Source organism: Lagopus muta, chromosome 31 (assembly GCF_023343835.1).
Source record: "Lagopus muta isolate bLagMut1 chromosome 31, bLagMut1 primary, whole genome shotgun sequence".
NCBI lineage: Eukaryota > Metazoa > Chordata > Aves > Galliformes > Phasianidae > Lagopus > Lagopus muta.
In genome coordinates this window covers 637,714-657,409 of record NC_064463.1, presented here as the reverse complement: position 1 = coordinate 657,409, position 19,696 = coordinate 637,714, and the positions used below count along the sequence as shown (strand labels likewise).

Below are 19,696 nucleotides of genomic sequence, written 5' to 3'. Positions count from 1 at the left end.
GGACCTCTGTAGAGGTGTGAAATTGAGAGCCATCCCTGACTGTGGGGAGATCCTGTTGTGCAGCCCTTGCTGTGCAGGAGAGCTCAAGGGGCACTTGGGCTGCTCCCTGTTTAGGGATAAGATGACTGCCTCCTTGCTATGCATTGTCTTTAGGCATACAGTCCATGTACCCTCAGCTGTTGAACCGGGTGTCAGTTCTTTGTGCCACCCAGTTGGAGTCAGCTTTGTGATTTGTAATCATCTGTAGGCAGAGCGTTACCAGTGCTGTTGCTGCTTGTGTTCCTGTGCAAGGCCTGCTGTGCCATTCCCCAGGCAGTGCCCTGCAGATGGGCTGTGGAGGGCTGGGCTGGGACAGGGACTGCTGTGTTCCCTCACAGCTCCCCTGCCATTTCTCTTGTCCCTGCAGGCTCCAGTGTAACTTCTGCCTTCCAGCCATGATCATTTCAGCTGCAGGAGAGCAGCAGATGGCCTCAGCACATCCATCTCAGGTAGGGGCTGGGGGAAGCAGGCAGGAGAGGCTGAGGGGCGGAGGGGATGTGAATGCAGGGGAGAGGGAGGTGGCCTCAGCCAGCGTGTGTGTGCTGGGGCCAGAGAAGCGGCTGGGACGGGAGTTTGTGTCCTGTGTGAGCTGCTTCCCTGGGCCTTGGCTGTTCCCAGCAAGGAGCCTCTTTGCTTGCAGGAGCCCGTGAGCTTTGCAGAGGTGGCCGTGTATTTCAGCAGGGAGGAGTGGGCGCTGCTGGACCCTGCGCAGCGAGCGCTGTACCGGGACGTGATGCTGGAGACGTACCAGTGCGTGGCCTCGCTGGGTGAGGGCTTTGCTGCCTTTCCTCCTCGTTAGGGCACCTTTGGCTGCACAGAAGGAGCCTCTGCAGGCCGGACCTACAATAACTGCCATGATGTTACATAGTAGTTACTATAGCAGCAACAAAAGATATACGTTGAGAAGCGTATATATATGAGAAGCGTGAATATCAGGAGGGATTAGTATGCACAGCAGACTCATAAGCGCCCCAGAGTCAGTGCTCGCAAGCAGGCATGAGCCAGGAGGGAGAAAACCAGCCCTTCTACTGGTGCTTTACATCATGCCACCAGCTCCAGCTAACAGATGACTCCCTGCTTACTCCTTTACAATGTAGGATTTTGCATTCAATTGACATAAACATTTTGATGCCTTGGTCATTGATATTTGTCAGAAAATAAACAAACTCTTCTCAAGTTCATTTTAAAGAAAAAATCCCTTCGGAGTTTTCAGAGTTGTAAAAGGACTCTTTGTTTCAAAGGAAGCTGTGGGCCCAGCGTCATTCAGGCCCAAAGTGAGATTTCTCCCTGGGGAGGGGACACAGAGTGGAGCTGTTGAAGAGGCATTGTGCCAGAATGAGGGAATTGTTCTCATCTCCCCTGTTTCTCTTTGAAGCTCCACTTCCAGCTCCCAAACCCGTGCTGATCTCCCTGCTTGAAGGAGGGGAAGAGCCCTGGATCCCAGATGTGTGTAGCCCTGAGGCCGTGCCAGGAGACCTCAGCCCAGGTGAGGTGGTGGAGGGAAGGAGGAGGTTGGGTCTGGAAGAGCCATCTCTGTCTGTGTTTTATTTTGGGCACTGTGTGCTATTTCTGGATTTCCTGTCATCCAGCAGGAACTGGGATTGCAGATACGCTGGAGGACCTGGAGGAAAGTGGTGTGGCCGAAAGGCGATGGGGTGGTGTTTGTGTGGAAGAAATGAGAAGGGATGTCCAAGGAGTCCTGGAGCAAGGTCAGGGTGAGCAGATCATGGAGCCACTGGGAAAGGGTCTGGGAAAGACAGGGAGGAGCCCGTTGGACTTCAACGTAGGTCAAAGAGTGCCTGAAGAACCCAGGAACAAGAATGTGTGCCAGCAGAAAAAGCAGAATGCATGCACTGAGTGTGGAAATAGCTTTGAAAAAGATTCCAGCATCGTTAACCACCAGTGCATACACTCATCAATGACCGCAAACAAGTCCTCTGATTGTGGGAAGAGCTTCAAGAGGTGTTCTGCATTGAAGCTTCACAAGAACAGACACACAGGCCAGAGGCCATTTCAGTGTCCTGAGTGTGGGAAGAGCTTCAGATGCAGTTCTGAATTGCAGCTGCACCAGCGCTTCCACACAGGGGAGAGACCCTACCAGTGCTCTGACTGTGGGAAGAGCTACACAATCAGCTCTGGTTTAAAGAGGCACCAGCGCATCCACACAGGTGAAAAAGCCTACAAGTGCTCTGAGTGTGGGAAGTGCTTCACAATGAGTTCTGATTTAAAGAGGCACCAGCGCATCCACACCGGGGAGAGACCTTACAAATGTCTTGAGTGTCAGAAGAGCTTCAGAAGCAGTTCTGAATTGAAGTTGCACCATCGCATCCACACAGTTGAAAAACCCTACACGTGCTTTGAGTGTGGGAAGGGCTTCAAGAGGTGTTTTGAATTGAAGCTGCACAAGCGCATACACACAGGAGAGAAACCATTTCAGTGTCCCGAGTGTGTGAAGAGCTTCAAAAGCAGTTCTGAATTGAAGCTGCACCAGCGCTTCCACAGAGGTGAAAAACCCTATAAGTGCCTCGAGTGTGGGAAGAGCTTCGGAAGCCGTTCTAATTTAAAGAGGCACCAGCGCACCCACACAGGGGAGAGACCTTACAGATGTCCCGAGTGTGAGAAGAGCTTCAGAAGCAGTTCTTCGTTTAAGTCGCACCACCGCATCCACACAGGTGAAAAACCCTACAAGTGCTCTGAGTGTGGGAAGAGCTTCAAAAGCAATTCTGAATTGAAGCTGCACAAGCGCATACACACAGGAGAGAAACCGTTTCAGTGTCCTGAGTGTGGGAAGAGCTTCAAAAGCAGTTCTGAACTGAAATGCCACCAGAGCATCCACACAGGAGAGAGACCTTTTCAGTGTCCTGAGTGCAAGAAGAGCTTTAAAAGAAGGTCTAATCTCAACACCCACAAGCACATCCACAGTGCATGCAGGCTGTAGAAGAATCACAACATATGGGGAGCCTTCAAAAGCAGTTTGAGCCTCATTACCTGCCAGCACAGACACACAAGATACAGAGCCTGCAGAGCTCCAAAGGTGAGAAGAGCTACAGTCAGAGCCACAGCATGGTGACCACCTGTGGCTTTGTGTGGTGATGAACCTTACAAATCTCTTGAGTAGAGGAAGAGCTCTGCGGCCAAACTCAATCCTCTTTCTCCTTCGTTGCATGAGAATTATGCATATTGCTGTCCTCCAGCTGCAGTTGCTGTGTTGGGTGGCCATGCAAAGGAAAATCCGGAGTGGGATGTGTCACAGCCATGTATGGGAAGAGCTTTTGCCAGGGGATCCTCTCAGAGCATTGACCCTAGAAATGCCTGCACTGCAGGAAGAGCTCATCCCGAGCTCAGTCGTCATTAAACATTGTCCAGTCCTTGTGATAAAGAGGCCCTGCAAGTGTCTCTGGTGCAGGAAGTTTCTCTGGGCTGGCACTTCCTTTCTCATGGTGGAAAACCCCTACAGAGAGACCTTAAGAATTTTGGTGAGCCCAAGGATGAGGGATACCCAGATGCTTTTCCCCACACAGGAGGTGTTTGCAAAGGAGATGGCATCACTGGCACCCTCTGCAGAATGGATTTCACCCAGGAGCTTCAGATGGCCTCTCCTTGCTACCCAAATCCTGCTTTCCTCTTCTCTCTTCCTGCCAGCAGCTTTTTGGTGCCGTTTACTTAGGAGAGGTGTCTGTGTGGGGATGTTCTGTGTGTCTGTGTGCATGTGTTGCTCTCAGTAATCTGTGAGTGCGCTGATGAATATGAGGGAAGGGTCAGGAGAGCAGTAACGTGGCTCTTGGAGATTTTCTGAGAATCATCTGTAGAGGAAAGGGAAGGGGGTCAATAAAGCAGCTGAGTTGTTCTGGAGCTTTCTTCACTGTCTTCTTTTTGTTCTCAAAATAAATGTCAGCACGTGGAATGAGGAGAGGGAAAGGTGCAATCAGGATTTGGTTTTGGTTTCTCCTCCAGCCCACTGTTTGCTTTTGGGAAGGCATTTCCCAACCAGGAGGGAGAAAACCGGGCCTTCTATTGGTGTCTATTGGGAAGGAAGGACCCCCCCAGCAGCACAGGGGCCTTCTGCTGCTAGAGGTGCTGCATGGGGCTGGGGGCTCACACTTGCACTGCACGCTTGGGACCTAGTAGAGGGGACTTTTCAAGGACGACCCAACATGGGACTTTCTGCCCTGTGTTCATTTTCCTGCCCTTAGGGTAGGGATGACTGGCAAAATGGAAGAGGAGCTGTCTATGTTGACACATCACTGAGACTGAGGATCACTCCCTCGACCTGCTGGCCACACTCTTTTAAATGCACCCCAGAATGCCGTTGGCCTTTTTGGCCACGAGGGCACACTACTGGCTCATGGCTGACCTGTCATCCACCAGGACGCCCAGGTCCCTCTCTCCAGCAGCTCATCCCCCAGCCTGTACCTGTGCGTGCAATTATTCTTCCTCACATGCAAGACTCTACACATGCTTTTGTTGAACCTCATCCGGTTTCTTACTGCCCACCTCTCCTGCCTGTCTATGTCTTGCTGAATGGCAGCACAGCCTTAAGGCGTGTCAATAAACAGACTTTCTGATATGAAAGCCTGAGAGGGATCAACAAAGCTAATGCTCTTTCTGTACACTGAGTGAGGAAAGGCTGATGGAACACGAAGATACTGCTCACAATCCTACTCATCTCCAAAGCTGCAGTACAGCAGTCTCAGTGATGTGTCAACATAGACAGCTCCTCTCCCATTTTGCCAGTCATCCCTATCCTAAGGGCAGGAAAATTAACACAGGGCAGAAAGTCCCATGTTGGGTCGTCCTTGAAAAGTCCCCTCTGTTAGGTACCAAGCGTGCAGTGCAACTGTGAGCCCCCAATCCCATGCAGCACCTCTAGAAGCAGAAGGCCCCTGTGCTGTGGGGGGGGGGGGAGGGGCTCTTTCCTTCCCCCCACACATCTCCCTGCAGCTCCCTGGCTCTGCTTGACAGCCCTTTACACTTCGATAGGGATGGGATCCAGATGAATCAGTTGAGGCATCTTATCCTCAGGTTGAAGTCCTGGGTCCTGGAGGGAGTCAGCTCCCTCCCATGCCTCCAACACACCCAGTCAAACAAGCACTGACCACACATTTGGCCACAAGCAACTGGCCCCCTGCATCCCTCCTCTTCCACAGGCTTCTTTCTCCTCCATCTACATCAATTCCCATCTTTGTCTGGTGCAGTCACTATCCCCTTATCAGCTCTCACTGACTACATTTCCCTCTTGCATCCCCACAATGCTATCCCCATGCTGGCTGTGCCTCCCTCTCCCTGATGGAGCTGACATCTGTGTCACAGGGGTTGAGCCACATTCACTGACATCTCTTGTGTCTGCAGTAATAAAAATACCCTTAAATATGACAACTCCTTTTTTGGACAGTGCTCCTGGAAAACTTTGTCTACAACACTGAGACCTCCCTCATGAACAGTTCAAGTCTTGAAGACTTGAGGGAAATGCCTTGTTAGGTCTTTCTGCACTGTAATGAGCCCCACAGCGATGTAGTGTAGTGTCCATGAACTTCAGGTACTGAGAAAAGACGGCTGTAACCAAATGATGAAGGTGCAGTCAAAATGCTGTCCAGAAATGTTGGAGAGTGTTGGAGTATTAATTGGTCCCTGTGGAGCCATTACCAACAAAGCCTCCCCACATCCATGTTAGAGCAGATAACTGGAGGTCGTGATTCCCGGCAGGCAAAGGCCCTGGTGCAGGTGCTTTGAGAGTGAGGCAAGCCCATGATATGCCTGATGCAACAGAAGGGTAGGGCCATAGCTGCGGCCTCTGGGAAGGGTGGTCCTGTCCCTCCCTGATGGCCCAAGGCTCTCACATGGTCAGTGGGACATGGTTGTAGAGCGGTGTGTGAGGGAGAGTGATAGGACACCTACTGCCCTCCCTACAGGGCTGTAAGGAAGGCAAGGAGGCCCCCATGGCACGAGGACAACGTGTACCCTCTTGAGACTCAGCAGCAGACACAGCTGCCACATCCTAGAGGACAAAGACCTTGGTTTTCTGTCAGATCCCTTCAGCCTTGCCAGTGCTGTTGGCCATTTCCACCAGAGGCTGTTCCATGCAGTCCTACGCTCGCCTCCTTTTCCCTGCAGGGTGCAGACACTCACCTCAACTCCTGCACTGGCACTCACCTGGCATTGCCTTACTCTGATGGTTTTGCAGTCTCACTAGTTGTTCCTTGTGATACAACAGTATGGACTGATCACAGAGTCCAGATGGGCATCTGTCTTGCTCCAATTTATTGGAGGGAGAGGAGGTTCTTTTATTATCTATATACCCGGCATGAGATTAAGAAGCAACGGTTCAAATGTTGGTCCGACCAGTTTATTACAAATCTTAATTAGGGAGATGGGGAAGGGGAGGACAGACACTATTACGATTTAGGGTGATGGGGAAGGAGGGCGATAGGAAAGATGGGAAAGAAGCAGCAAGGAGTCTTTATAGGAAGCAAGAGGGAGATAGTCACCACCATGGATTCAGCGAGGTTCGTAGTTCAGTCTTTGCTCTTCAGTAGTGGTGGGTCATCTGGCAGAGTCGTTCTATTGATGATGACCATGACGAGAATGATGGACCCTTTCCAGTGTTTTCAAGGTGGTCGAGTCAGCTGTCTTTGGAGTGACAGCTTCAATCCAAAGTGGTTGAGTCAGCTCTCCTTGGAGTGGCAGCTTCTGGCTCTGGGATCTCAGCAGCAAATTCCTTTGTTCCTATCTTCCTGGCCTTGCCTTCACAGGATGCAATGGCATCGTCCCCCAGTCTTCCATAGCAAACAGGAGTTATTTGCTCACACGCTAGGTCTTCCGCCAATAAACAGTCCTGAGCACTATCTTCTGAAGGCAAACAGCTAAAATTGTCCACACAGTAATGTTGACTGCCATACAACAACACCCATCACTCATCTTCTAGACAAGTCAGTCTTATCACAAGAAATACCTCAGGAAGCAAGCTCTGAGCCAAAAAAAAAAAAAAAACCAAAAAAAAAAAAACAAAGAAGGATTCTCACAGCGTTTCAGGCAAAACAGCGCTACCATTGGAGGCAAGTGCTGAGCTGCCAGCTTGTGCAGAAAGAATCACTTCTAAGGTGTGTACACAGATCTCCAGCTCATCCTGCTCATTTCCCACGCTATGCACACTGGTCTACAGGCACTTCAGGGAAGCAGCAAGTGCAGTTACCCCTAGAGGGTGCAAGAAGATTTTGGATGGGGTATTGGCAACATGATCTTCTCTGAGGAGTCCCTGTATGATCCTATAGGACAGCTCAGAGGTTTTTCCCTGCAATCTCCCACAGTGACAACATCCCTCAGCCCTTCTCTGCCACACTGAATTCCCCTCTCTTGCCTCTTTGGACCTTGTTTAAAGACTTGGAAATCGTTCCAGAGAGCTTGCTCCCCAGCACACGTGTGCCCTGCTTGCTCAGAGGGCTCCATCAGGAGCCTACATACCCAGTTTCCCAAAAGCCTTCACAAGATCAGAATACCCAAAGCCTTGATCACAACGCTGCCCCTACAGCCAGGCGGCAAATGGGAGCCTCAGTGCTCGCCAGCCAGGGGCCCCCAATTACTAAGACTGTCCATCCTTTTTTGGTGGCACTGATATTGACGCAGTGCCCTGTCTGGCCCTCTGCCCTGCATTCTAAATGTTCTTCTAGGGGCATGAATTCTGACTGCACAGTTTTGCATTTCCTCACTCCAAGAATGTGAGACATTGTCACTGTAGATAACAGCAGCAGTAGGAAGTTTGAGAAGCAAAATGACTGCCCTCACACCGTTTTTTGCCCACTGACTGATATTTAGTCCCCTAAACAAGCCAGAGTACTTCTGCTCCTGTGAGCAGAACTGTAAGCTCCATTCCATCCAGCCCACCAGTACCAGTATCACCAGCAACACCACAGCCATCCATCACACACAGCACACCCATCACAGGACCGTTCCCACCACCTCTCACTCATGCTGATGATGCTGCAGCACACAGGGCCTCCAACTTTGGAGGCCAATGCAAAAAACCAGTAACACCTAACAGCCTTGCACATGGGCACCTGGGGGGATGGTTGTTCCCTTGGGAGCTCTGTCTGTGCCTGTGTTGATTCCATGAGTGCAGAGGTGACCTGTGACATGGCACGGAGGGCACAGCTTTCTGTGGGGTGGATGCAACTATTGGTAGAATTCATCAAGACAAAGCCTCCCAAGTGAACATCCACCCTGAGAATGGAAGTCCCCCTCCTCCATGCCCACCATTCCACCACCACAGGGAAAACAAACCGCTGTGGCACCTGAAATGCTCCTGTTCCTCTAGATGGGTCACTGCAGTCACACCTCTGCAGGGACTCACGTCTGCAACAGAAGGACTTTCCCCAGAGCAGAGGGAAAGCAGGGAAGCAGGAGGAGACGAAATAATGGAAACTTACCTTAACTAAATGGAAATAAATGTGACATGTGACACAATATTAGGCAGAATCTGCAGTCAAAAAAAAGTTTCAGGGAGTAAAAGCGGAAAATCATTTTTATTTTCAATTCAGGGAAGACCTGCACAATATTTCTCAGAATAGAAATGTAAGATGAAAACAAAAAATAGTGAAAATGCTGTTTGGGGAAACGTAAAAGGAAAGAGAAGACACATGCCTGATACCATACGACAGCAATTATTGGATGCAGTTGAAAAGTAAATCACCCTAACTCTTGGCTGAGCCGTTGTCTCCTGTTCCTGGGGATCCCAATGCCTTGAAGCTGCCTGCTCCCTCCCCACACATTTTCCCTTGGAGCTGTGTGTTGGCCCGTCCTCCGTGGCCCTGCTGTACCTCTCTTGCACCAGACCAGACCCTGCTTCCTGGGATGGAGGAAGCAGCACACCTCGGTGCAGCAATCATCATCTCCTTGCAGCTTGCTGGGGGGTCAGGAAGCATTCAGAGAACCTCACCTGAAGACATGGGCAAGCTCCTGCTGGCTTCACTAGCTCACCAAAATCAACTCCACATCCTGCCAACTGCATTCCAAGCAGAACAGCTTTACCAGAGCACAGCAGATGTGAAGGATCTGCTGTTGGAGATCTCAGACATACCTTCCCAAGGTGTCACGGAGTTGACCAGATCAATCTATGTCCGTGACAGGGGCGACAGGCCTCTGCCCTCCCCCCCCACCGCAGTCCCACAAAAAATGGGAAGGAAGGAAGGGAGGAAAAGAGCAGCGGCAACAATCTATGGAGGAAAACTTATTTTACTATAATATTGGAATACAAGATAACACAATAGATACAATTTAATTGAAATTGAGATGAATAAATCAGACAAGATGAGAGAGAGAGTTCCCGGGACCGAGTCAAACCTGAAAAGCTTGGAACGGCTAGGAAAGCACCCTCCAGCACCCACTGCAAGGCAGCAAGAGAGCGCCCCCCCAACCCGGAAGGGCCAGATCCCGTGACTGCTGTAATGTACAGGGATAGGTACTTGGAATTGGGGCAGTGACACTCTAATGCCCCGAACACTACATGATGTTTTGATGTGGAATACTGAAACCCGGAAACAAAAAAAAAAAAAAAAAAAAAAAACGTAGAACCATGACACAAGGTCAAATCAAAAACCTTCAAGCTCAAAAGGGATCACTTGCAAGGCAAGCATGCACAGGAGAGCACTCTGATATTTCTGCACTGTGGGGATGAGCTGCTTGTGCACCATGTGGGTTTGCGCTGCCTTCTGCTCCCACCACCACCTGAAACTTGGAGAACAAGCTCAGCTTTTTGTAGTTTTATTGGAGGCAAACAAGGTTTGGTGTCACACAGCTGCTCTTTGCAACACAGTTAGGAAGGATGATAGGGTTGTGTGAAAGAAATGTCTTCTCCAGAAGCAATCAGTGGGCTGGAGGAGGCACCAGAACCAAATCCTGATTGCACCTTTCCCTCTCCTCATTCCACGTGCTGACATTTATTTTAAGAACAAAATACAAGACTACAGTGAAGAAAGCTTCAGAACAACTCAGCTACTTTATTGACCCCCTTCCTTTTCCTCTACAGATGATTCTCAGAAAACCTCCAAGAGCCACGTTACTGCTCTCCTGAGCCTTCTCTCATATTCATCAGAGCACTCACAAATTACTGAGAGCAACACATGCACACAGACACACAGAACATCCCTACACAGACACCTCTCCTTAGGAAATGGCATCAAAAATCTGCTGTCAGGAAGAGCAGAAAAAACTGGGCATGCTTTACCCAACTGCTTTGGGTAGCAAGAGAGACTATTTGAAGCTTCTGTTTTAAGTCCCTTCTGCAGAGGGTGCCAGTGATGCCATCTCCTTTGCAAAATCTTCCTGTGTGGGGAGAAGAATTGGGGTCTCCCTCATCCTTGGGCTTAACAGCATCCTCATTGTCTCTCCGCTGGGGGCTTTCCCATGGGAAAGGAGTTGCCAGCCCAGAGAGAAACTTCCTGCACTAGGGACACTTGCAGGGCCACTTTATCACATGACTGGACAATGTTTAATAAGGATCAAGCTCTGGATGAAGCTCTTCCTGCAGTGCAGGCATTTCCATGGTCTCTGCACTGAGTGGATCCCCTGGCAAAAGCTCTTCCCACACATGGGACATTTGTAGCACTTCTTCCACCAGTGCCATCTCCTGTGAGTGAGGAGCTCTGCACTCTGCACAAAGCCCTTCTCACACTCGAGGCATTTCTAACACTTCCTGCCACGTGAACTCACTGGTGCAGGCTCTGGACAGACCTCTTCCTGCAGTCAAGGCACTCACTGGGACTCTCCTCTGGTCGACTGAGGGTTGAGCTCCAGATGAAGCTCTTCCCACACTGCCTGCAGACAGGATTTCTTCCTTCCTGGTGACATATCAGCCCAGCTGAGGTTTCCTTTGGGTCCTCACCTGCTGCCCCACAGCACAGGAATTTCTGCAGGGGAGGTAAGAGGTGACTCTCCTTGCACGCAGACCTGGCAGACAGATCCCACTCTGGATTCTCCTTTGTATGGCCACTCAACACAGCAACTGCAGCTGAAGGACAGCAATATGCATTATTCTCATGCAAAGAAGAAGAAAGAGGATTGAGTTTGGCCACAGAGCTCTTCCTCTACTCAAGAGATTTGTAAGGTTCATCACCACACAAAGCCACAGGTGGTCATCATGCTGTGGCTCTGGCTGTAGCTCTTCCAGTCTTCGGAGCTCTGCAGGCTCTGTATCTTGTGTGGCTGTGTTGATAGGTAGTGAGGCTCGAACTGCTTTTTTTTTTTTGCAAGTGATCCCTTTTGAGCTTGAAGGTTTTTGATTTGACCTTGTGTCATGGTTCTATGTTTTTGTTTTTGTTTTTTTTTTGTTTCCGGGTTTCAGTATTCCACATCAAAACATCATGTAGTGTACGGGGCATTAGAGTGTCACTGCCCCAATTCCAAGTACCTATCCCTGTACATTACAGCAGTCACGGGATCTGGCCCTTCCGGGTTGGGGGGGCGCTCTCTTGCTGCCTTGCAGTGGGTGCTGGAGGGTGCTTTCCTAGCTGTTCCAAGCTTTTCAGGTTTGACTCGGTCCCGGGAACTCTCTCTCTCATCTTGTCTGATTTATTCATCTCAATTTCAATTAAATTGTATCTATTGTGTTATCTTGTATTCCAATATTATAGTAAAATAAGTTTTCCTCCATAGATTGTTGCCGCTGCTCTTTTCCTCCCTTCCTTCCTTCCCATTTTTTGTGGGACTGCGGTGGGGGGGGAGGGCAGAGGCCTGTCGCCCCTGTCACGGACATAGATTGATCTGGTCAACTCCGTGACACCTTGGGAAGGTATGTCTGAGATCTCCAACAGCAGATCCTTCACATCTGCTGTGCTCTGGTAAAGCTGTTCTGCTTGGAATGCAGTTGGCAGGATGTGGAGTTGATTTTGGTGAGCTAGTGAAGCCAGCAGGAGCTTGCCCATGTCTTCAGGTGAGGTTCTCTGAATGCTTCCTGACCCCCCAGCAAGCTGCAAGGAGATGATGATTGCTGCACCGAGGTGTGCTGCTTCCTCCATCCCAGGAAGCAGGGTCTGGTCTGGTGCAAGAGAGGTACAGCAGGGCCACGGAGGACGGGCCAACACACAGCTCCAAGGGAAAATGTGTGGGGAGGGAGCAGGCAGCTTCAAGGCATTGGGATCCCCAGGAACAGGAGACAACGGCTCAGCCAAGAGTTAGGGTGATTTACTTTTCAACTGCATCCAATAATTGCTGTCGTATGGTATCAGGCATGTGTCTTCTCTTTCCTTTTACGTTTCCCCAAACAGCATTTTCACTATTTTTTGTTTTCATCTTACATTTCTATTCTGAGAAATATTGTGCAGGTCTTCCCTGAATTGAAAATAAAAATGATTTTCCGCTTTTACTCCCTGAAACATTTTTTTGACTGCAGATTCTGCCTAATATTGTGTCACATGTCACATTTATTTCCATTTAGTTAAGGTAAGTTTCCATTATTTCGTCTCCTCCTGCTTCCCTGCTTTCCCTCTGCTCTGGGGAAAGTCCTTCTGTTGCAGACGTGAGTCCCTGCAGAGGTGTGACTGCAGTGACCCGTCTAGAGGAACAGGAGCATTTCAGGTGCCACAGCGGTTTGTTTTCCCTGTGGTGGTGGAATGGTGGGCATGGAGGAGGGGGACTTCCATTCTCAGGGTGGATGTTCACTTGGGAGGCTTTGTCTTGATGAATTCTACCAATAGTTGCATCCACCCCACAGAAAGCTGTGCCCTCCGTGCCATGTCACAGGTCACCTCTGCACTCATGGAATCAACACAGGCACAGACAGAGCTCCCAAGGGAACAACCATCCCCCCAGGTGCCCATGTGCAAGGCTGTTAGGTGTTACTGGTTTTTTGCATTGGCCTCCAAAGTTGGAGGCCCTGTGTGCTGCAGCATCATCAGCATGAGTGAGAGGTGGTGGGAACGGTCCTGTGACGGGTGTGCTGTGTGTGATGGATGGCTGTGGTGTTGCTGGTGATACTGGTACTGGTGGGCTGGATGGAATGGAGCTTACAGTTCTGCTCACAGGAGCAGAAGTACTCTGGCTTGTTTAGGGGACTAAGTATCAGTCAGTGGGCAAAAAACGGTGTGAGGGCAGTCATTTTGCTTCTCAAACTTCCTACTGCTGCTGTTATCTACAGTGACAATGTCTCACATTCTTGGAGTGAGGAAATGCAAAACTGTGCAGTCAGAATTCATGCCCCTAGAAGAACATTTAGAATGCAGGGCAGAGGGCCAGACAGGGCACTGCGTCAATATCAGTGCCACCAAAAAAGGATGGACAGTCTTAGTAATTGGGGGCCCCTGGCTGGCGAGCACTGAGGCTCCCATTTGCCGCCTGGCTGTAGGGGCAGCGTTGTGATCAAGGCTTTGGGTATTCTGATCTTGTGAAGGCTTTTGGGAAACTGGGTATGTAGGCTCCTGATGGAGCCCTCTGAGCAAGCAGGGCACACGTGTGCTGGGGAGCAAGCTCTCTGGAACGATTTCCAAGTCTTTAAACAAGGTCCAAAGAGGCAAGAGAGGGGAATTCAGTGTGGCAGAGAAGGGCTGAGGGATGTTGTCACTGTGGGAGATTGCAGGGAAAAACCTCTGAGCTGTCCTATAGGATCATACAGGGACTCCTCAGAGAAGATCATGTTGCCAATACCCCATCCAAAATCTTCTTGCACCCTCTAGGGGTAACTGCACTTGCTGCTTCCCTGAAGTGCCTGTAGACCAGTGTGCATAGCGTGGGAAATGAGCAGGATGAGCTGGAGATCTGTGTACACACCTTAGAAGTGATTCTTTCTGCACAAGCTGGCAGCTCAGCACTTGCCTCCAATGGTAGCGCTGTTTTGCCTGAAACGCTGTGAGAATCCTTCTTTGTTTTTTTTTTTTTGGTTTTTTTTTTTTTTTTGGCTCAGAGCTTGCTTCCTGAGGTATTTCTTGTGATAAGACTGACTTGTCTAGAAGATGAGTGATGGGTGTTGTTGTATGGCAGTCAACATTACTGTGTGGACAATTTTAGCTGTTTGCCTTCAGAAGATAGTGCTCAGGACTGTTTATTGGCGGAAGACCTAGCGTGTGAGCAAATAACTCCTGTTTGCTATGGAAGACTGGGGGACGATGCCATTGCATCCTGTGAAGGCAAGGCCAGGAAGATAGGAACAAAGGAATTTGCTGCTGAGATCCCAGAGCCAGAAGCTGCCACTCCAAGGAGAGCTGACTCAACCACTTTGGATTGAAGCTGTCACTCCAAAGACAGCTGACTCGACCACCTTGAAAACACTGGAAAGGGTCCATCATTCTCGTCATGGTCATCATCAATAGAACGACTCTGCCAGATGACCCACCACTACTGAAGAGCAAAGACTGAACTACGAACCTCGCTGAATCCATGGTGGTGACTATCTCCCTCTTGCTTCCTATAAAGACTCCTTGCTGCTTCTTTCCCATCTTTCCTATCGCCCTCCTTCCCCATCACCCTAAATCGTAATAGTGTCTGTCCTCCCCTTCCCCATCTCCCTAATTAAGATTTGTAATAAACTGGTCGGACCAACATTTGAACCGTTGCTTCTTAATCTCATGCCGGGTATATAGATAATAAAAGAACCTCCTCTCCCTCCAATAAATTGGAGCAAGACAGATGCCCATCTGGACTCTGTGATCAGTCCATACTGTTGTATCACAAGGAACAACTAGTGAGACTGCAAAACCATCAGAGTAAGGCAATGCCAGGTGAGTGCCAGTGCAGGAGTTGAGGTGAGTGTCTGCACCCTGCAGGGAAAAGGAGGCGAGCGTAGGACTGCATGGAACAGCCTCTGGTGGAAATGGCCAACAGCACTGGCAAGGCTGAAGGGATCTGACAGAAAACCAAGGTCTTTGTCCTCTAGGATGTGGCAGCTGTGTCTGCTGCTGAGTCTCAAGAGGGTACACGTTGTCCTCGTGCCATGGGGGCCTCCTTGCCTTCCTTACAGCCCTGTAGGGAGGGCAGTAGGTGTCCTATCACTCTCCCTCACACACCGCTCTACAACCATGTCCCACTGACCATGTGAGAGCCTTGGGCCATCAGGGAGGGACAGGACCACCCTTCCCAGAGGCCGCAGCTATGGCCCTACCCTTCTGTTGCATCAGGCATATCATGGGCTTGCCTCACTCTCAAAGCACCTGCACCAGGGCCTTTGCCTGCCGGGAATCACGACCTCCAGTTATCTGCTCTAACATGGATGTGGGGAGGCTTTGTTGGTAATGGCTCCACAGGGACCAATTAATACTCCAACACTCTCCAACATTTCTGGACAGCATTTTGACTGCACCTTCATCATTTGGTTACAGCCGTCTTTTCTCAGTACCTGAAGTTCATGGACACTACACTACATCGCTGTGGGGCTCATTACAGTGCAGAAAGACCTAACAAGGCATTTCCCTCAAGTCTTCAAGACTTGAACTGTTCATGAGGGAGGTCTCAGTGTTGTAGACAAAGTTTTCCAGGAGCACTGTCCAAAAAAGGAGTTGTCATATTTAAGGGTATTTTTATTACTGCAGACACAAGAGATGTCAGTGAATGTGGCTCAACCCCTGTGACACAGATGTCAGCTCCATCAGGGAGAGGGAGGCACAGCCAGCATGGGGATAGCATTGTGGGGATGCAAGAGGGAAATGTAGTCAGTGAGAGCTGATAAGGGGATAGTGACTGCACCAGACAAAGATGGGAATTGATGTAGATGGAGGAGAAAGAAGCCTGTGGAAGAGGAGGGATGCAGGGGGCCAGTTGCTTGTGGCCAAATGTGTGGTCAGTGCTTGTTTGACTGGGTGTGTTGGAGGCATGGGAGGGAGCTGACTCCCTCCAGGACCCAGGACTTCAACCTGAGGATAAGATGCCTCAACTGATTCATCTGGATCCCATCCCTATCGAAGTGTAAAGGGCTGTCAAGCAGAGCCAGGGAGCTGCAGGGAGATGTGTGGGGGGAAGGAAAGAGCCCCTCCCCCCCCCCCCCACAGCACAGGGGCCTTCTGCTTCTAGAGGTGCTGCATGGGATTGGGGGCTCACAGTTGCACTGCACGCTTGGTACCTAACAGAGGGGACTTTTCAAGGACGACCCAACATGGGACTTTCTGCCCTGTGTTAATTTTCCTGCCCTTAGGATAGGGATGACTGGCAAAATGGGAGAGGAGCTGTCTATGTTGACACATCACTGAGACTGCTGTACTGCAGCTTTGGAGATGAGTAGGATTGTGAGCAGTATCTTCGTGTTCCATCAGCCTTTCCTCACTCAGTGTACAGAAAGAGCATTAGCTTTGTTGATCCCTCTCAGGCTTTCATATCAGAAAGTCTGTTTATTGACACGCCTTAAGGCTGTGCTGCCATTCAGCAAGACATAGACAGGCAGGAGAGGTGGGCAGTAAGAAACCGGATGAGGTTCAACAAAAGCATGTGTAGAGTCTTGCATGTGAGGAAGAATAATTGCACGCACAGGTACAGGCTGGGGGATGAGCTGCTGGAGAGAGGGACCTGGGCGTCCTGGTGGATGACAGGTCAGCCATGAGCCAGTAGTGTGCCCTCGTGGCCAAAAAGGCCAACGGCATTCTGGGGTGCATTTAAAAGAGTGTGGCCAGCAGGTCGAGGGAGTGATCCTCAGTCTCAGTGATGTGTCAACATAGACAGCTCCTCTTCCATTTTGCCAGTCATCCCTACCCTAAGGGCAGGAAAATGAACACAGGGCAGAAAGTCCCATGTTGGGTCGTCCTTGAAAAGTCCCCTCTACTAGGTCCCAAGCGTGCAGTGCAAGTGTGAGCCCCCAGCCCCATGCAGCACCTCTAGCAGCAGAAGGCCCCTGTGCTGCTGGGGGGGGTCCTTCCTTCCCAATAGACACCAATAGAAGGCCCGGTTTTCTCCCTCCTGGTTGGGAAATGCCTTCCCAAAAGCAAACAGTGGGCTGGAGGAGAAACCAAAACCAAATCCTGATTGCACCTTTCCCTCTCCTCATTCCACGTGCTGACATTTATTTTGAGAACAAAAAGAAGACAGTGAAGAAAGCTCCAGAACAACTCAGCTACTTTATTGACCCCCTTCCCTTTCCTCTACAGATGATTCTCAGAAAATCTCCAAGAGCCACGTTACTGCTCTCCTGACCCTTCCCTCATATTCATCAGCGCACTCACAGATTACTGAGAGCAACACATGCACACAGACACACAGAACATCCCCACACAGACACCTCTCCTTAGGAAACGGCATCAAAAAGCTGCTGGCAGGAAGAACAGAAGAGGAAAGCAGGATTTGGGTAGCAAGGAGAGGCCATCTGAAGCTCCTGGGTGAAATCCATTCTGCAGAGGGTGCCAGTGATGCCATCTCCTTTGCAAACTCCTCCTGTGTGGGGAAAAGCATCTGGGTCTCCCTCATCCTTGGGCTCACCAAAATTCTTAAGGTCTCTCTGCAGGGGGTTTCCCCATGAGAAAGGAAGTGCCAGCCCAGAGAAACTTCCTGCACCAGAGACACTTGCAGGGCCTCTTTATCATACAGACTGGACAATGTTTAATGACGACTGAGCTCGGGATGAGCTCTTCCTGCAGTGCAGGCATTTCTAGGGTCAATGCTCTGAGAGGATCCCCTGGCAAAAGCTCTTCCCATACATGGCTGTGACACATCCCACTCCGGATTTTCCTTTGCATGGCCACCCAACACAGAAACTGCAGCTGGAGGACAGCAATATGCATAATTCTCATGCAACGAAAGAGAAAGAGGATTGAGTTTGGCCGCAGAGCTCTTCCTCTACTCAAGAGATTTGTAAAGTTCATCACCACACAAAGCCACAGGTGGTCACCATGCTGTGGCTCTGACTGTAGCTCTTCTCACCTTTGGAGCTCTGCAGGCTCTGTATCTTGTGTGGCTGTGTTGGTAGGTAATGAGGATGGAATTGCTTTTGAAGGTTCCCCATATGTTGTGATTCTTCTACAGCCTGCATGCACTGTGGATGTGCTTGTGGGTGTTGAGATTAGACCTTCTTTTAAAGCTCTTCTTGCACTCAGGACACTGAAAAGGTCTCTCTCCTGTGTGGATGCTCTGGTGGCATTTCAGTTCAGAACTGCTTTTGAAGCTCTTCCCACACTCAGGACACTGAAACGGTTTCTCTCCTGTGTGTATGCGCTTGTGCAGCTTCAATTCAGAACTGCTTTTGAAGCTCTTCCCACACTCAGAGCACTTGTAGGGTTTTTCACCTGTGTGGATGCGGTGGTGCGACTTAAACGAAGAACTGCTTCTGAAGCTCTTCTCACACTCAGGACATCTGTAAGGTCTCTCCCCTGTGTGGGTGCGCTGGTGCCTCTTTAAATTAGAATGGCTTCCGAAGCTCTTCCCACACTCGAAGCACTTATAGGGTTTTTCACCTCTGTGGAAGCGCTGGTGCAGCTTCAATTCAGAACTGCTTTTGAAGCTCTTCCCACACTCGGGACACTGAAATGGTTTCTCTCCTGTGTGTATGCGCTTGTGCAGCTTCAATTCAAAACACCTCTTGAAGCCCTTCCCACACTCAAAGCACGTGTAGGGTTTTTCAACTGTGTGGATGCGATGGTGCAAGTTCAATTCAGAACTGCTTCTGAAGCTCTTCTGACACTCAAGACATTTGTAAGGTCTCTCCCCGGTGTGGATGCGCTGGTGCCTCTTTAAATCAGAACTGATTGTGAAGCACTTCCCACACTCAGAGCACTTGTAGGCTTTTTCACCTGTGTGGATGCGCTGGTGCCTCTTTAAACCAGAGCTGATTGTGTAGCTCTTCCCACAGTCAGAGCACTGGTAGGGTCTCTCCCCTGTGTGGAAGCGCTGGTGCAGCTGCAATTCAGAACTGCATCTGAAGCTCTTCCCACACTCAGGACACTGAAATGGCCTCTGGCCTGTGTGTCTGTGCTTGTGAAGCTTCAATGCAGAACACCTCTTGAAGCTCTTCCCACAATCAGAGGACTTGTTTGCGGTCATTGATGAGTGTATGCACTGGTGGTTAACGATGCTGGAATCTTTTTCAAAGCTATTTCCACACTCAGTGCATGCATTCTGCTTTTTCTGCTGGCACACATTCTTGTTCCTGGGTTCTTCAGGCACTCTTTGACCTAGGTTGAAGTCCAACGGGCTCCTCCCTGTCTTTCCCAGACCCTTTCCCAGTGGCTCCATGATCTGCTCACCCTGACCTTGCTCCAGGACTCCTTGGACATCCCTTCTCATTTCTTCCACACAAACACCACCCCACCGCCTTTCGGCCACACCACTTTCCTCCAGGTCCTCCAGCGTATCTGCAATCCCAGTTCCTGCTGGATGACAGGAAATCCAGAAATAGCACACAGTGCCCAAAATAACACACAGACAGAGATGGCTCTTCCAGACACAACCTCCTCCTTCCCTCCACCACCTCACCTGGGCTGAGGTCTCCTGGCACGGCCTCAGGGCTACGCACATCTGGGATCCAGGGCTCTTCCCCTCCTTCAAGCAGGGAGATCAGCACGGGTTTGGGAGCTGGAAGTGGAGCTTCAAAGAGAAACAGGGGAGATGAGAACAATTCCCTCATTCTGGCACAATGCCTCTTCAACAGCTCCACTCTGTGTCCCCTCCCCAGGGAGAAATCTCACTTTGGGCCTGAATGACGCTGGGCCCACAGCTTCCTTTGAAACAAAGAGTCCTTTTACAACTCTGAAAACTCCGAAGGGAT

At 50.2% G+C, this 19,696-nt stretch overlaps 4 protein-coding genes across 12 annotated transcripts in view; 2 read left to right on the top strand and 2 right to left on the bottom strand.

Moving 5' to 3' along the window:
• LOC125686093 (zinc finger protein 420-like) overlaps positions 1-3,849 on the top strand; it is a 62,873-nt gene extending 59,024 nt beyond the window's left edge. Inside the window, exon 8 of the mRNA XM_048929727.1 lies at positions 2,102-3,849. Coding sequence (XP_048785684.1) covers positions 2,102-2,977 — 876 coding nt within the window. The 3' untranslated portion in view covers positions 2,978-3,849. The remainder of the gene's footprint in view (positions 1-2,101) is intronic.
• Positions 1-19,696, bottom strand: part of LOC125686094 (zinc finger protein 501-like) — a 474,399-nt gene that overhangs the window by 17,362 nt on the left and 437,341 nt on the right. For 2 of the 3 annotated variants that reach the window (XM_048929728.1, XM_048929729.1), the window contains exon 4: positions 19,405-19,515. In XM_048929728.1, coding sequence (XP_048785685.1) covers positions 19,405-19,515 — 111 coding nt within the window. Of the gene's footprint in view, positions 1-16,981; positions 19,302-19,404; positions 19,516-19,696 lie in introns of those variants that run through there. The other variant, XM_048929730.1, reaches the window with a different exon arrangement.
• Positions 1-19,696, top strand: part of LOC125686095 (zinc finger protein 501-like) — a 239,099-nt gene that overhangs the window by 26,694 nt on the left and 192,709 nt on the right. For 2 of the 7 annotated variants that reach the window (XM_048929741.1, XM_048929738.1), the window contains exon 3: positions 1,415-1,525. The exons of the other annotated variants lie outside the window; for them this stretch is intronic. In XM_048929741.1, the coding sequence (XP_048785698.1) occupies positions 1,415-1,525 (111 nt within the window). The remainder of the gene's footprint in view (positions 1-1,414; positions 1,526-19,696) is intronic. 7 annotated transcript variants of the gene reach the window in all.
• LOC125686098 (zinc finger protein 485-like) overlaps positions 1-19,696 on the bottom strand; it is a 322,586-nt gene that overhangs the window by 122,129 nt on the left and 180,761 nt on the right. The gene's annotated exons all lie outside the window — the stretch shown is intronic.